The sequence below is a fragment of the Nuphar pumila genome, chromosome 10, assembly GCF_984573655.1.
Source record: "Nuphar pumila chromosome 10, dmNupPumi1.hap1.1, whole genome shotgun sequence".
Classification (NCBI taxonomy): Eukaryota; Viridiplantae; Streptophyta; class Magnoliopsida; order Nymphaeales; family Nymphaeaceae; genus Nuphar; species Nuphar pumila.
In genome coordinates this window covers 83278225-83295994 of record NC_143258.1, presented here as the reverse complement: position 1 = coordinate 83295994, position 17770 = coordinate 83278225, and the positions used below count along the sequence as shown (strand labels likewise).

Here is a 17770-nt window from a genome sequence, read left to right as displayed (position 1 = left end):
GAGCCTAATTTCATATCCATCATTTCTGTTTTGGGATAACATGGCATCCCGAATTTTATGCCCTGTGCTCTATGTATCAATAAGCGTTTTTTTGCAGCAGCTATATTCACTGAGAAATAACCTTTTTTTGTTTACCCTGTCATTTCTCAGATGCATTTTCATCTTACCTGCTGAGTTGAGAATCTTTTCTTTCATAGGATCTTTAATAAAGTTAGTGTACTTTTCAAGACACGAGGATCATGCAGCTGATGACAAGAGGAAGGGACCTTTTAAAAATAGATTGCAGGTTCCTAATGGACATAAGAGGAGCTATCCCATCCTCGGAGGTCGGCTTCATTTTGTGAAGTTTGAGACAAGGAATCTTAATGATTGCTTAGATTTCATTAAATCAAAGCAGCTCCATCGTGATGGTATGTTCATACTTTTTGTGTTTTCTCAAAATTCATTAATTGTTAATATTATGAATTTAGTCTTTCTTTCCTAACTGAAGATTTTTCCTTTTGTTTTTCTTTCTTTTCCAAAAAAGTACAAAGATGGCAATTGATAGTAAATGAGGAAACATTAAAAAGGAAATAAAGAGATAATAAGTTTATCATGAAGAAGGAAATTTACTACAAATAAGGAAACATTAAACATGAAATGAAGAAATAGTAAGCTTGTTTGACATTTACTTGCATAGCAATGAACATATAGCTGCCTTTATGAATGTTTCTTTTAGAAGTGTAAATGAACCATACAAATGAGAAGAAAAGATATATGTTCTGTTCAACAGAAAAACAATTAGTTTAGCCAATGTACAGTTGTTTGAATGAAATCAAGCTGACAGTTTTGATTCATAAACTTGAATAATGAAATGAACTTAATCAGGAGACATATATGCAGGCAAGATGACAAATGAAATCCAAGTCTAAGGCTGCAGCTGTGCACCGCACGTTCCTTTAGAAAAAGATAAATAACGTAAAACATCACCCTCATGATAGCACATCTCCCTAATGACAAAGCAAGAATAAGAGAAAATGACCTCATGTTTGTGATCACTGATTTCAGAATTCCAAACAATTTTAAAGAATGTTTGGGAACATGATAAACAGCATGACCCCTAAAAGAGGGAAGAGTTAATGGAAATAGAATAATTTTTTACGTATATTTGACAAGCAAAAAGTAGTACATGTAGAACAGAAATTGGTCATTGTAGTTTTTTCAGCAGAACAAAATCATCAGTAGCCAGGTGGGACATTGAATTGGAGATATAATCAGAATGATAGAAAGTATACTCTAAAGATATTGAAACAAAGTCCTTGCCAATTGGACAATAGATTGCATTAGTTGACCCATAGCTCAGGAATAAGGCGAAAAACTGGAGGATGCAGTGGAACAGAGAAGATTGGATGTCCCATGAGAAGATGAAGTGAGAAAATACAGACAACAGCAGATACAACACTCTATAGGCAAAGGGGGAAACATGCAAAAAAGATAAAATAGGATTATAGGAGTTAAGAGACTTAATCAAATGAAAGGGAAAAATGACCTCAAGAAGAGGGTACACTGATACTGAGAAGGTAAGAAAGGAAAGCGAGACAAAAAAGTAAGTGAGGAGCTAATAACATAAAAACAAAGGCATCAGAGCTTACTGTGGTTGACTAGACAGCTCAAGAAATGATAAGTGTGTCAGATAATCAGATAATGAAGAAAAGGAGAGGAATAAGGAAATGAAGAAAGAAATGATGGGAATGGAAAAAGGACTAGAAGAAAAGTAAAAAAGGGATAGAGAAGTCGAAGGAAGAAAAATGATAAAAGAAAACATGAGGTCAATATCTGTCCAAAAATGTAAATGAAAAGAATGGGAAAGTGGAAAGAAATGTGTGGCACCTTTTATTAACCAAATAACCTAATAAACTGTTGACTTCCTATAAATCTATAAAAATCCCACATAATAAAATAGAGGAAAATGGATTTTGAATACAATGAGGTTCTCTTTTCTCTTCTTGTAGGTAATACTAAAGGTATCATAATGTCTTGTTCTTTGAGATTTACTGTCTCGGATCTGAAAAGTGCTTTTAAGTCTGATTCATAACATTTTAGAGTGCTCTTAGTTTTTGCAACAGGAAGCTTCAGAATTATCTGCTTGTGTTGTAGAAATTCTCTATCTTATTCTTTTTTATTATGTATCATTTGATATTTTGAGTTTATACTTGGCTGAGTTTGTGGTTTTCATGTTTCTGATAGGGGTAGATTCTCTTGCATGGCAACATGAGAATTCTTTATGTGAAAATGCAACAATTAAGGTAACTCCTACTTTCCAAGTTTTAATAAGTGGATGTTCTATTACCTATTCTTCTATCTGGTATGGTCCTTTCTAAATTACAATAATTTTTGAAGAATCAAAATATATTCTTGCCAATATTGGTATATTGGTGTGACTTCAGTTTGATCCGATAAGCTGAACAATGTCATAAAAAATATTCAGTGCTTGTATTTGATTTAAAGTATTTACAGTCCTAATACATCAGTTAAAATGTTTGATGTGCTCCTAATTAATGCCAAAGCTGGATAAGTAAGAAAGCACTGCATTGCAGTTGCTACCGATCATTCCTTTTTTTGTGTATATGACTCAGCTATTTTCCATCATATTTCTAACTTTCTTTTCCAATCAAAACAACAAAACTATTTGTATAACTTCTTGAAACTAGCTCCAGGTTAACGGTTTATTTTCTTTTGGATAGCAGAGAACTAGCCCATCATATGCCTGCATGCCGCTATCCTAGATTACCAAACTCTGAGCGAATAGAGGTATCTCATCGCTGCGGCTGCTATACTCTTGCAAGGGTACCAGGAAACTGTAATATGAATATCCAATGCATGATATTGAACTTAAACATCCATCACCGCCAGGGTTTAGGCTAGAAATTGTTAAGCACTTTCTGGAAGTTTTTGGTTTCGTTTATATTTATGATGTATCATGCAGCATCCTTTTCTTTCTTTTCCTGCTCTGTTATTCTCTATATCCTTTACTTTTAGCCATGAATAACTGTTTCATGTGTTTCTACATGATTACCTGTTAACTATTTTGTTCAATTGATGAGAAGGCTACAGGTGGTGGTGCATGCAAATTTGCAGATGTCTTCAAAGAGAGGCTTGGTATTACACTTGAGAAGGAAGATGAAATGGATTGTCTTGTTGCTGGAGCTAATTTTCTGCTTAAGGTGCAGTAATATGGGTACATTTACTAGAGTATTTTTAATGGATCAGTTGTTGGGATATGTTTTTAGATGCATCAATGCATTCGATCTCTTTTACTCTTGACTCAAGCAAATCATAATATCCAGTCTCTTCTATTAAAAAAAAATGTACGTACCACATATTATATCCATAATAACATAATACATTTGCCAGTTTGTGCCATGGTAGAAAGAAGAAATACGGGACTAATTTTATAGTGGCTATAGGTTTATAGCTAATGATGTGCAGTACTAATAATTTATCTTTTTATTGAAAAGATATTAGTAGAAATTTAGTTACTCTGCTCCTTCATGAAGCCAACAATATGTATGTGTATTCATATTTTTAATTGTTTCTTCAAGCATGGTTTTAGGATGATAAGGCTGCTTTCCTCTCATCGGTTTTTGTAAAAGTGCAGTCTGTTCTTCATGAAGCTTTCACACACATGGAGGGCCAGAAGGAGTTTGTACAGATTGATCAGAATGACCTGTTTCCCTATCTTCTTGTTAATATTGGATCTGGAGTTAGCATGATCAAGGTGTATAGATCATATAAACATGTGATTCCTTTTGAATGGTTGCAGAGTTTCTTTGGTTGTTTTCATTGAACAGGCAGTCACATGTGTTGAGTTAATTGCAGGTTGATGGAGATGGGAAGTTTCAGCGGGTAAGTGGAACAAATCTTGGAGGTGGTACTTTCTGGGGCCTAGGAAGGCTTTTAACAAAGTGCAAGAGGTAGTGTGATAAACATTTCTCTGTTTTCCAATGATTTGGCCTTTACCTCAAATTATGATACCTCTGTGTTTCTAGTTTTGATGAAATATTGGAGTTAATCCAGAAGGGAGATAATAGTGCAGTGGATATGCTTGTTGGAGACATATACGGTGGTTTGGATTACTCCAAGGTCTTATTTTTTGGCTGCATTTATATTTCAATGTATTACTCGAAAGATCAATGATCTGGATTGATTGCTAGCCCATTTATTGGTCCTCATGTCAAGTTTATATTTGTTTTATGAAGATGCACTTTCTTCTATTTTGGCTAAGAAGGTTTCTGTTAAAAATTAACATCTCTGCATCAACTTTTAATAGGAAGATCATCTTTGATTTGAACAAAATGTTCTGTGCTGAAATTGTTCAAGTACTCACCATTTAAAACAGAAGTTCCAGTGATCACTTTCTGTGTTGGTTGAATCTCAGTTGTTTGAAGTGGTACCTAACATCTATTTTCATGATGAAGAGATTTTGTCATTTTCCTGTGTCAAATGCATTATGTTAATCTTCATAAAAATATTTGAATGGGGAAGCTGAGACTTACCTGGATTCGCAAAATCCTCTTTCTGAAATCATAGGGGATGCCGTTGCAATCTCTGACCATTCTTCGCCTGATGGGAAGGTATCTTGAATCATGCCTCTGTGAATTCCAATATGAAAATAAGAATAGAAGTGTGTATAAGCACCTAATCCAAAGAATAAATGAAATAGGAATAAACTGATTAGGGATGTAACACCCCAAATTTCAAACTTGCGAACCTTTTCAGAAAAACAAGCAAGAGACTAGAAATATCTCTTTCCTTCAGAGTTTGTTTATGAAATCAGCGGAAGATTTTTCTTTTGTTAAATCAGAAGGCAAGCTGACAACTTTGGGCACGTTAGCTAAAAGAACCAAAACTCACAAAATTAGGGTATCATAAGGAAAATTCGTTACAAACCCAAAGCGTCCAGGACGCGAGCTAAGAGCAGGAAGAAAAAGTCTTGAAGCCATCTTTCAAGCGCGCCATCGCCCGTAGTGTACCTAATCATCACCTGTACCCATAGAATGGGTTAGTTTCACGAAAAACTAGTAGGTGCACAAGAGAGACTACAAGAAACTGGATTAAGTACATTTAATTCAGTATGTTACGCAGTTTAAAGCAGATATGCAGTGAAACAGATAAGCAATGCAAACAGGTGAATAGTGCAAACGCGTAAGTAGTACAAGCGATTAAGTAGTGCGAGCGAGTAAGTAGTGCAAGCGAGTAAGTAGTGCAAGCGAATTAGCAGTGCAAGCGAGTAAGTAGTGCAAATGCGTAAGCATGTCAAAGCAAGTAAGCAGTGTAACTGACAAATGCAGCATACGATTCAATTGATCGTAGGCTGTGAACCACCACGCAACTAACTTGTTCTCGTTCCTAGAACGAGGTCTCTACATTGAATCAGTATCAGGACATCGTTTGTCACCCTCACTACTTCTAACAAACGCTTTGTCCTGAACAACCTTAATCTATTCCCATCTCTCAAAGCCTTACGCGGCCAACAGTCACCGGTTATAACTCACTAAGGCGTCATTCTCAGAAAATCCCACCCTTCCGTAGAAGGTCCAAAACATGATCACTAACTCAAATCGCTAACGATCTGATTCTCACATCTGAGTCCCGCATGTAATCATGCTAAAACAGAAAGCTGAAGCTATAAATTTATAACTGGCTATCTCGAACAATCTCAGAAGAGCATCACAGCTCACCATAACTTGTTATGGTGAGCAACAACACAAGCTCCACGTCGGATCGCTCGGTCCGAGAGATATACGACCTGACAAGGAATTACCGCCGTAGAGGGTATACTTGGTCTTGGACCATACACTTCTTCACAGGAGTTCACCGTCTTTGCGGCTACCCGTTCGTGGACAATGCACATCCTCACAGGGATTCTACCGCTCTAGTCGGATCACCCGATCTGAGAAAAGTACAATCTCACAGCGAAACCTTTGGGAAGCCGATCCCCAACAAATGCCATATCCAATGAAAATCATTGTGATACACGCATCAACGCAAATGACCGCTCTCAGGGTCGATAGCCACTATTACAATCAACAAGATCAACGTCGGATCACCTGGTTTGAGAAATGTATAACCTCACAAGGAATTCCGCCCTAGATGTAAAAACCTATCGTCCCCCTCATTTTAAACCACAAAATCTCATGTTAGAAAGTATGCGAAAATGAATTACAAGAATGCATAATGCATTCATAAGGACCATCATTGGACAAACACAACCCCATAATGGGGAATAACACAATGGTCCACTAAGGGACACCATAAGAAGCCTACGAAGAGACATAAGTTTCATAAACTTTATTGAATAAGGGCCTAAAAGGCCATGCCTTACATGGGGGAATACCCCTCTATTTATACATAAAGGAGTGAGAGAAAGAGTGAGAAAAGAGTGAGAGAGAGAACATTGGGAGGCCCAAAAGGGGATTCATTGGGAGAACACTCACAAGTGCACAAAGACACAAAATATGAGATTTGTATTAAGATCAAGTAAAAAATTTCATGTATTAGAAATATATCTAAGAAGACAATATTGACATATAAACAAATTGCTCCCAAGGGAAGTGTACAAGATCATATGAAAGAAAGCATGTTTAACACACATAGATCACCAATAGGGAGACTTTTTATCAACAAAAGATGACTTAATGATTTCTCACATCTTAAAGAGAAGAAATTCTATGTCAAACAAATGCCATATGTGAACTTGCAAGGACATGATCTAAAAAAACATCCACCCAAGAGTCAAAATAATGAGTGTTATTTTAGTAGAGAACCTTACACATTTATGAGCATCTCACTCAAATGATTGCAATTACAAAAACTCATTTTGCATATCAAATACAAAGGTGGCCAAAACCATAAGCACTTAATATGTATATTAAATGCCAAAAAATCAATTTGATTTTAAAATATGCATATTAATGATATGATTCACTTGTATCTTTAAAAGACAAAATATAAATGAAATTTCACAAATTTCAACAATAGTTCATCCACTACAAGCAACTACCTCATTGGTCCTCCAAAACCCATAAATCAAGTGTATAAGCTATTAGATCAAGAACATAAATATAATGTCATTAAAAGCCAAAGATACACACAAAGGTGTGTAAAAATACCTCTTGTCTACATGTAATAATACTTGAAATGAGTGCATCAACGACAAGAACAAGAGAATACATGCCAACATAGACCAAAAACATCTCTTGTCTATGTTAAATATGTATATGTAAATGAATATATTTCTGTACTGTATTGTACCACTTGTACAGCATACTGTATTGTATTGTACTACTGTACTGTATTGTACTGTATTGTACAACATACTGTACTGTATTGTACTGTATTGTACTGTATTGTACAACATACTGTACTGTATTGTACTATTGTACTGTATTGTACCACTCGTACAACATATAAATATCAATGGAAAGGGGAGAAGACATCATTGCCGCCCAACATTTTTTTTTTCTCTTCCCTCTTACCTCTCTCTCTATCTCTTGCTACGATAGTAAGGTGACTCCCACATCTGATTTCTCACATGGTATCAGAGCCAAGGGCGTGGTAATCACGATCATCTGGAAGGCCCCTAAGGACCTTGACGTGCGTTTTTGGGCGTTCTCAAGGAAAGTGTTTTTTTTTTTCATCTTTTCTCTGTTGTTTCTCCGTTGAATCACTATATTTCGACGTCGTTTCTTCATTTCCTCATATCGTGCATCTTTTCCTTCTTACATATTCTGTTATCCCCAATTTTATCAACCCTAATTTCTGTTTTCCCCAAATTTGGGAACCCTCATTTCTCAAAAGTGCCTCTTTTCTCAAACTTCTTGTGATTTCTTATCTATTTCTTGCAATATAGTTGATAAATCGTACATTCTGCACGATTAACTAAAAAAATCGTGATTTCCAAAACTCAAAAATTTCTGACCGTACAACCTACGAATTTCTGTCGTGCTGTTTGATTCATCTTTGATCTTCTTCCTTATGGATTCTAAAATCAGCCCCAGATTTCTTTCTCAAACTTGTTTCTCACAAATTAACTCATGATAACTACTTACTTTGGAAACGCAAAATTCTGCCGTTTATCCGAAGTCATGGTCTTTCCGGGCATCTGGATGGGGGATCACCCGCCCCACCTATGACTATTACGCAAGAGGTAACTGGTAATGATGGGAAGGTGAGTTGCATTGCTATTCCAAATTCTGCGTATGATGTTTGGTTTCAGAAGGACCAATCTGTGGTTGCCTATTTGACTGCCACGTTATCTGATCGTATATTACAAACTATCTCTGACCATTTTACTGCTGCAGAACTATGGAGACATCTTGCTCACTCTTTTTCACAGGTTTCTGAATCACGTGCACTTCAACTGAAATGGCAGTTCCAATCTATGCGAAAGGGAACTAAGACCATTACTGAATTTCTAGGGGATATCAAAATTATCATTGATCAGTTGACCGCTATTGGATATCCTGTTTCTGACAGAGATGTTGTTCAGCAGGTATTGGGAAGCCTTGGGCCCCAATATCGTATGTTTTGCACTGCATTACAGGTTGCCTCTACACTTCCATGCTTTGAGGATTTACAGGCCAAACTCCTACAGTATGAAGTTAGTTTGACTCAAGATCATCTTATTGATGATCCTCATCCTGTCATGTTTACATCTGGGTCTACCTCATTTCGTCCACCTGCTGTTCATATGGGCCGTGGAGGACTCCTTCCTACTCCTACTGCTCCACCTGCCACTAGAGGTACCCGTGTCCCTACTTGCTTCCATTGCAACAAGCGTGGCCATGTGAAAGCAGATTGTTGGCACAACCCACAGAATCGCAACAAGGCAGGGAGGCCAGGACCAAGAGCTGGACAGATGAATGTTAGACAGTTTCAGGGGCAGCCGCAGGGAAATTTTCGAGCACATCAGGGTACTGATCAGGGACAGAGTGCAGGGTTGCCACATGATGTGCAACAAATTCTGATGACTGCATTTAACAACATGAATTTGCGTCAGAATGATGATGGAGTTTGGTATATTGATTCTGGAGCAGCCGCACATGTTACTTCTGATGCAGGTAAACTTTCCAACATGGTTCCTTATATTGGCACTGGCACTATTGTCACGGGAGATGGTTCCCACCACCCTATTTCTCATACTGGAAATGCATCTCTCTCTTTGTCACAATCTACACTACCATTGAAAAATGTCTTACTCACTCCTGCCATTGAGAAAAACATTTTATCTGTTTCTAAATTGGTTGATGAAACAAATTCATCCATGGAATTTACTCCGTCTTCTGTTTGTCTTAAGGACCTTCGAACCAAGAAGATGCTCACTAAGGGTGAACGACGCGGAAACATGTACGTCTTCGAAGCAGCCCCTGGGACTTTGAAGACGTCATCTACCGTGTCTCCATCTTTTCCTGCTTATTTGAGTCAGTCTTCTTCTGTTATGCAATGTAATAAGCCAGTTTCTTGGCATCGTCGGTTAGGTCATTGTAGTCAAGGGTTCCTTGACAAATTGTCTTCTCAGGGTTTTATTCCCAAAGTCAAATTAGATCATAAGTGTCCTAGTTGTAATGTCTGCAAGAGTCATGTACTTCCCTTTCAAAGTATCAATAAAAGAGCTTCCAAGCCATTTGAAATTATTCACTCTGATGTTTGGGGCTCAGCTCCTGTTTCATTTCTATCTGGCTCTCGTTATTATGTGTTATTTCTTGACTCTTTCACTCGTTACACTTGGATTTACTTTATGAAATCTAAATCTGAAGTGTTCAAACTTTTCAAACAATTCCATGCTCTTGTTCAGAACCTTTTCAATTCAAATATCACTTATTTCCAGTGTGATGGTGGTGGAGAATACATATCTCATGATTTTAGTGAATATTTAAAGGACCATGGCATCACACGTAACTCCTCTTGTCCTTACACTCCACAACAGAATGAAGTAGCAGAACGTAAGCATCGGCATATTGTTGAAACCGCGTTAAGTATGATGCACAATATTGATATTTCTTTCTCTCTTTGGACTGAGGCCTTTCACACTGCAGTGCATATCATTAACAGGTTGCCTATGGAATTATTAGGAGATCAGTCTCCTTATTATTTGCTTCACGGTTCTCACCCTTCTTATGATGATTTGCATGCTTTCGGATGCATTTGTTATGTCCATGTGGATCATTCTTTACGTAACAAGTTTCAGGACAGAGCAGTTCAGTGCAGATTTCTGGGATATGCCGATGGGTATAAAGGATATAGATGTTATGATCCTATTTTGGGTAAGATTAAGGTGTCTAGAAATGTTGTTTTTGATGATGACCATTTCAGCACTTGTGATACTTCTCAGGTATATGAGCAAACTACTTATGATCCATGGCTTTGTGATACTTTGCTATATGACTCTATCAGAGATCCTGTTGTTGATGAACCAATTCAGTTTGAAGCAGACAACTCCATCATCCAGGATGCACCTTCACGGTTTTCAGGTTTGGTTTATGCCCGTCGAGGAGCCCCTTCAACTCCATCTCATGAGGCTCCCCCTCTTCGACGATCCACACGTGAAAGGCATCCTATCCATCGTTGGGTTAGTTACAACAATTTTTCTCTTGACTTTCAGTTGTTTCTAACCAATGTGGCCAAAGAGAAAGAGCCGTCTACTTTCCATCAGGCAGCCCATTCTCGAGCTTGGGTTGAAGCTATGAACGAAGAAATGACAACACTTCATGAATGTCATACATGGGATATTGTTCCTCGACCTGTTGATAGAAATGTTGTTGGTTCCAAATGGGTTTACAAGATCAAGCGTAAACCAGATGGTAGCATTGAAAGATATAAAGCTCGCCTTGTTGCACGCGGATTCACACAACAATATGGGCAAGATTATGAGGAAACTTTTAGCCCTGTTGTCAAAATTGGCACCGTTCGTGTGATCCTCACTTTGGCACTTCAGCATGGTTGGTCTCTTAGCCAGTTGGATGTCAAGAATGCGTTCCTACATGGGGACTTGAAGGAAGAGGTGTATATGGAGCAACCTCCTGGATATAGTGAACATGATGCGGCTACATGGGTTTGTAAATTGAGAAGGTCTCTTTATGGTTTAAAACAGGCATCTCGGTCTTGGTTTGAGAGTTTCTCCATAGAAATTCAGCAGCATGGCTTTTCTAAGAGTATACTTGATCATTCTTTATTTATGTATAAGAATGATCATGTTACTACTTGGGTTCTTATATATGTTGATGACATCATTATCACTGGGAGTGATGATGCCCATATTGCCTTGGTCAAGTCTTTACTCATGGCCAAATTCAAGATGAAGGACTTAGGCCCATTGCGATACTTCTTGGGAGTTGAAGTCGATAGACAAGATGATCGACTCACTCTAAGTCAACACAAGTATACTCTTGACATTCTTCACACCACTGGTATGATTAATTGTAAACCTCTCAGCACCCCATCTGTCTTAAATCATAAGTTTAGTGCAAAAGAAGGCCAATTATATCATGATTCCACTTTATATCGCCGCATTGTTGGTATGTTGCAATATCTTACATTTACAAGACCTGACATTGCTTATGCTGTAAATCAAGCATCTCAGTTTATGCATGCTCCCACTGATTGTCATATGGAATGTATTAAGCGTATTCTCAGATATCTGAAAGGGACTATTGGAGATGGATTGCTCTATCACAAAGATGAAAGCTTCACTACAGGACACCGTTTACTTACATATTGTGATGCAGATTGGGGTGGGGACCTTGATGAGCGTAGGTCGGTTTCAGGATATTGTGTTTTTATTGGCCCAAATATTGTCACTTGGAGTAGTAAGAAACAAAAGGCCATTGCTAAATCCAACACTGAGGCAGAGTACAGGGCAATGGCAGCAGGGACAGCTGATGTCACTTGGGTACGGCATCTTCTTCAAGAGTTGAATGAACCTATCTCTTCCTCTCTGCTTTTATGTGATAATCAAAGTGCCATTAATATTTCTTTTAACCCTATTCATCATTGTCGCACGAAGCACATTGAGATTGATCAGCATTTTGTTAGACAAAAGATTGAAACAGAAGAAATTGAGGCTTCGTATGTCAGATCAGAAGACCAAGTAGCAGACATCTTCACCAAAGGATTGGTTAGTCATCAATTTTGGTTACTTAAGGGCAAGTTGAGCATGATTGAAGATCATCCTCAACTTGAGGGAGGCTGTTAAATATGTATATGTAAATGAATATATTTTTGTACTGTATTGTACCACTTGTACAACATACTGTATTGTATTGTACTACTGTACTGTATTGTACTGTATTGTACAGCATACTGTACTGTATTGTACTATTGTACTGTATTGTACTGTATTGTACAGCATACTGTACTGTATTGTACCACTCGTACAACATATAAATATCAATGGAAAGGGGAGAAGACATCATTGCCGCCCAACATTTTTTTTCTCTCTTCCCTCTTACCTCTCTATCTCTTGCTACGATAGTAAGGTGACTCCCACATCTGATTTCTCACAGTCTACATAAAAATACACTCAACATCAAGTATGTTCAGCTACTAGAACAAGAGAATCAAGCCAACCATGGGCTAAAACACAATACATCTCTTGTCTACATAAAATGACACTTAAAATGAGTAAAAGAAGCCAACCATGGGCATACATCTCAGCGACTAGAACAAGGACACAAATGCCAACATGGACTAAAATCACACACCATGGTGTGAATCAACGTGCCTTGTCTACATATAATAACACTCAAGACAAGTATGTTCAGCTACTAGACCAAGAGAACAAAACCAACAATGGACTACCAACACACAAAGGTGTAATAAAAATCTTGTCTACATATGATGACACTTAGATAAGAGTTATAAAAGGAGAAGACTTTTGAGGCAATAAGACTTGTAATGACAAACACTTAACAGATTATCAATTTCAATATATCTTAAAACACTTATGGTTTCAAACTTTAGACATCCATCACATGTATACATAATTAAGAGTATCAATGGCCAAAATAAACGAGTAACACAATCATAATTAGAGATCACATAAAAAGTCATTTTAGAGTCAAACTACAAGTTGACAATCTAAAATGACATAACACGAGGTGCACATAACTCACCTCAACAAACATCTCTAATATAACAATAATAAGGCCAAACAAATGATGCATTGAATAACATGTGATGAACAAATATAAATGCCATAAAAAGATAACAAACACTTAAGGGAATCATTTTCCAAATAGAAGTTTTTATAAAGAGGACCGATTAAAAACAGAATCAAAGGTCCAATATAATCAATCACAACAATATGCCTCATAACAACAATTTTGCATAAACACGAATTATGCTTAATCATGATCAATTCTTTAATTTATACTAAAAAAGACTTATCATTAAACATTAAACAAATAATGCATATGAAATTTCTATATCATGTAAGAAGAGGAGGCTCATGAAAGCTCTCATAATACAACATGCTCAAAAAGAACACTTGTGCACAAAGAGCACAATACAAACTCGCAAATGCGAACCCAAAAGTCATAAGTTTCACTAACAGAGCTTGGACTATGATCCTACAAGCTTTAACCATGATAGATATAAAGTGCAATTATAGGCACACCAAATGATAATAGATGCAATTTTTATGTAATATAATATGTTGAATGACAATATAACAAATTTAGTTTAATATGGGCATTCTTTAATAGATGCGGTAAAATTTGGAAAAACTCATGCGGAAAAATTCACAAAAAGAACAAGTTTGTAAAACTTGCAATATTAGTAGAAAATCAAGAACTAAAGGACCAAGCTTGTAGAAAGAATTGGACTTCTACAATTAGACCTTCAAATGCCCACAACAAAACTTCCCAAAATAATAATCCTTTTAAGACCGAAACTTTGAAGGATTTTCACAAGAACAAACACTCTTCTTACAAGAACCGTGGAAGTCTCACACATAGTATTCACCAATAAGAACCACACAACACTCAAAAACGAGTATCTAAAGCAAAGAAGAAAAAACTTAACTCCAAATAGAAGAAAACCATACTTCAAGAGTTACTAGAGGTATTCATACATCACTACATGAGGAATCTCTAATTACAAAAAAATGCACTAAGACACATGATTTGAAATCATTTTTGAGATTCTTAAAAAATATCACTACATGAGAAATCTCTAATAAACATCACTACTCATAATATATGATAGCAAGTGTGTAGAAAAAAATGTGAATTATCACAAGCTTTTATATGTTAAAGAATTTCAATCTCAACTCAAATTTTCTTTAAAAAACTTCCCACACATATATAATTCATGCTTTTAAGCAAACATGCAAGAGATAACTTCAAAGTACCGAAGTTATTTGATAAAAATTTAAATTCAAGGAGTCAAAGATGTCCATCAATACAAAGTTTTTAAATCATATGTAGGATTTGAAAAACAACAATAAGATCACAAAGACTCCTAAAACCATACACACGAGTTCAAGATTGACATCAACTTATACTTGAAAGATAAGCACGATTAACGACCCTATTAAAGGAAGTTTTAAGTAATGACAAACAAGTTCACTGATTTAACTAATTATCTTTTAAGAGATTTTAAAAATGTGATATACACAAAAGCAAAGGCTCAATGAAGAACCGAATACCACAAGTGCTAAAAAACAAAAAACACATACATATAGATTATTAAGGAAGTAGATATTTCTTTATAATGCATGATACTAAATGAAAAAGAATACATACCAAATAGCTTTAAGAAAGAAAAGAGAGAGAACAAGAAAACTTCACCATTTTTCTTGATATTTCTTGAATAACACGTTTTTCGATGCACCAAAGAGCAACTCGGTCACAACCTTGCTCTGATACCATGTTAGAAAGTATGCGGAAATGAATTACAAGAATGCATAATGCATCCATAAGGTTCAACATTGGACAAACACAACCCCATAATGGGGAATAACGCAATGGTCCACTAAGGGACACCACAAGAAGCCTACGAAGAGGCATAAGTTACATAAACTTTATTGCATGAGGGCCTAAAAGGCCATGCCTTACATGGGGGAATACCCCTCTATTTATATACAAAGGAGTGAGAGAAAGAGTGAGAAAAGAGTGAGAGAGAGAGAACATTGGAAGGCCCAAAAGGGGACTCGTTGGGCCCCCAATGGTCACATTTGTGACCGTTGGGGGACCAACGACTCCTTTGGTTGGGACCCCCAATGCAATGCATTAAATGCATTTTACAATAAATAAAAATAAAAAGGAAAAAGAAAATGGAAAATAAAATACATGTAAAAAATATAAAAAAGACAAAAATGCCCCTAATGGGCTGAATTACAAAAATACCCTTTATCGGGTATGATGAGATAAATACATATATATATATATATATATGTATATATATATATATGTATATATGATTACATATATATTTTAACAGAGTTCACCGTCTTTGTGGCTACCCGTTCGTGGACAGTGTACATCCTCACAGAGAATCTACCACTCTAGCCGGTTACCTGATCTTGATCATACACGCCCTCGCAGATAATCCTTTGAAGATCCGGTCCTTAACAGACACCCTACTCGGTGATACATGCATCAATACAGTCGACTGTTCCAAACAATTGACGACTCTTGGGTCAGTAGCCACAATATGGGCACAAGCATGAATATCAGCAATATGCATCGTATCACTCCACACAGAAGTATATAATCCTATGCATTGTATTATTGCCACAAGAAATATTGCAATCCTCAAATAGGACCTCAAAGCATGTGTAAATGATACACGAGAACGTGCAGATATGGCAACCCAGTTGATTCTATAGGTGAAGAGTAACTAACTCTACCCGTCAGCCAAACAAAATAACTGAATAAGATAATCACTCATAACAATACTCGTAAAACATACAATTACCATAAAATGGCTCAGTCCATCAACAAGTAATTAAATTAATCGTAAGGCATAAACCATTGCATCACAAGCCATTCATAAGTTATACACGATAAACAATCATACAATAACATTTATATCACAATATGTAAGCAGCTTATAAGACAAGCGGCCAAATCAATCCTAGTTGCCACCAGTTCGTAGATTACGAGCTGTATGCAATCACATCAACCATAAGAGATGCAAGCCAACAAGTGCTATACTACAATAAGCACCAAACAGTTCGACCAAGGGGTAAAGCAAGTCACATACTAATATGTAGCAATTGGCATAATGCTATTATTATAAGCATTTAACTAGTATAAGAAATTCCTTATTAATCCGCAAAGAATTGCGTAAGCAGTTTAACCAACTAGAGTAATGCCTTGACAGGCGTGCACAACTCAACGAGTAGCATATTGAACTACCGAGCAAGCAAGTGATCGACCAGTGTGAACAAACTTTATGTTTCAATATTATTGGCCTGCGAGTACGTGCAGGCAAAACGTAGAAACAACTAAGACTAGTTCGGGCGTCTGTTATTCTATGTATTTTCAATAACCCGAATAGCTAGTTGAGTCCGCTCCTAAAGGGCCAACTTTTGCCCAGAGAGGATTCCCCATAGGAGGCAGTGCCACAGATGCATCCAACTTCTGCAGAAGTGTTGAGTTAACTAATGTAGCCCCTTCTCCCTTAACTGCAATGACTGGGGAGGCCAGATCATTGCCCGTGGGGTGATTGTTAACAACCTGTCCATTGGAGTTTTGTACCGCTCTGTCCTCTCTCTTGACAGAATAACCAGAAGCGAATGGGTGCGTTAGGGGTTGCTTAATTAACGACCCATCCTATGCTGTGGTCTTTAAACCACTCAGGTATCTTGCCTGTGAAAGCGAATGTGAGGCCATTTATGTGATTATAACATTGTGTATTTAGCACTGTTCGAGGTCGCACGACCGTCTCATCTGATCATCGCAGTACTAGACGTGTCGTGCACGACTACAAGTATTCTACGATGAAAGGGGTATAGCTCCTCAATAGAAGCCTCAACAAGAGTGTTTCACAAAGATGTAATGTTTATCTTTTGAAACAACAGTACCTTGTGCCAACACTATGCATATGATTATCTCAAATCTCATCTGCTATCGGGGTATCTACATGTCTCACATGACTCGATACCGGTCTCGATAGATGAGATACAGGTTTCTCAACAGAATACCCACTAAGAAGTTCGCTTGAACCCCCAATTCGGGATCATCCGAGATATGACAAAAAGGCGAGCAGAACCAGCCAATCACAACCTTTCAAATGCTTCGATTTGGGGTAGTCTTTGATGCTTTTACGCAGCTCCCTAAAATCTCAAGTCGACTCTGCAGGACTGTGGACACGAAGAGCCAGGATCCTTGCGAGGTATCCCTCTCCTTAGACGAAGGTGTATCGCCAGCTCCCGACTGAACTCTTGTCGCAAGAGGGAGTGATAGATGTCTCTTGCATCCTCCACGAGGATGCCTCAAACGCGTATGCAATGAGCGAGAACCTGAGCGTCATCTGCAATAGCAAGCCAGTAACAACACATGCAAAAGCAAAAGCCTGGCGCAAAGCGCGACGATAAAGTAAAGGACCGTAAGCAGGAGTGCAACGCAGAACCTTTGCGTGATACGTGACGACAAATTAAAGAACAAGGATCGTGAAACCGCGTCCTTGAGTTAAATGCCTACTCGTATAAATATATATATATTTTTATATATATATTTATTTAATGGTCCATTTTTAGTTAATTGAACTTAATTTAATTGTCCAA

The 17770-nt window shown here is 37.2% G+C and overlaps 1 protein-coding gene across 2 annotated transcripts in view; it reads left to right on the top strand.

Annotated features, from left to right (window-relative positions):
* Positions 1-17770, top strand: part of LOC149827093 (pantothenate kinase 2-like) — a 79179-nt gene that overhangs the window by 2583 nt on the left and 58826 nt on the right. For both annotated transcript variants that reach the window (XM_090019167.1, XM_090019166.1), the window contains exons 2-7: positions 198-410; positions 2227-2285; positions 3087-3203; positions 3638-3757; positions 3859-3953; positions 4029-4122. In XM_090019167.1, coding sequence (XP_089875293.1) covers positions 198-410; positions 2227-2285; positions 3087-3203; positions 3638-3757; positions 3859-3953; positions 4029-4122 — 698 coding nt within the window. The remainder of the gene's footprint in view (positions 1-197; positions 411-2226; positions 2286-3086; positions 3204-3637; positions 3758-3858; positions 3954-4028; positions 4123-17770) is intronic.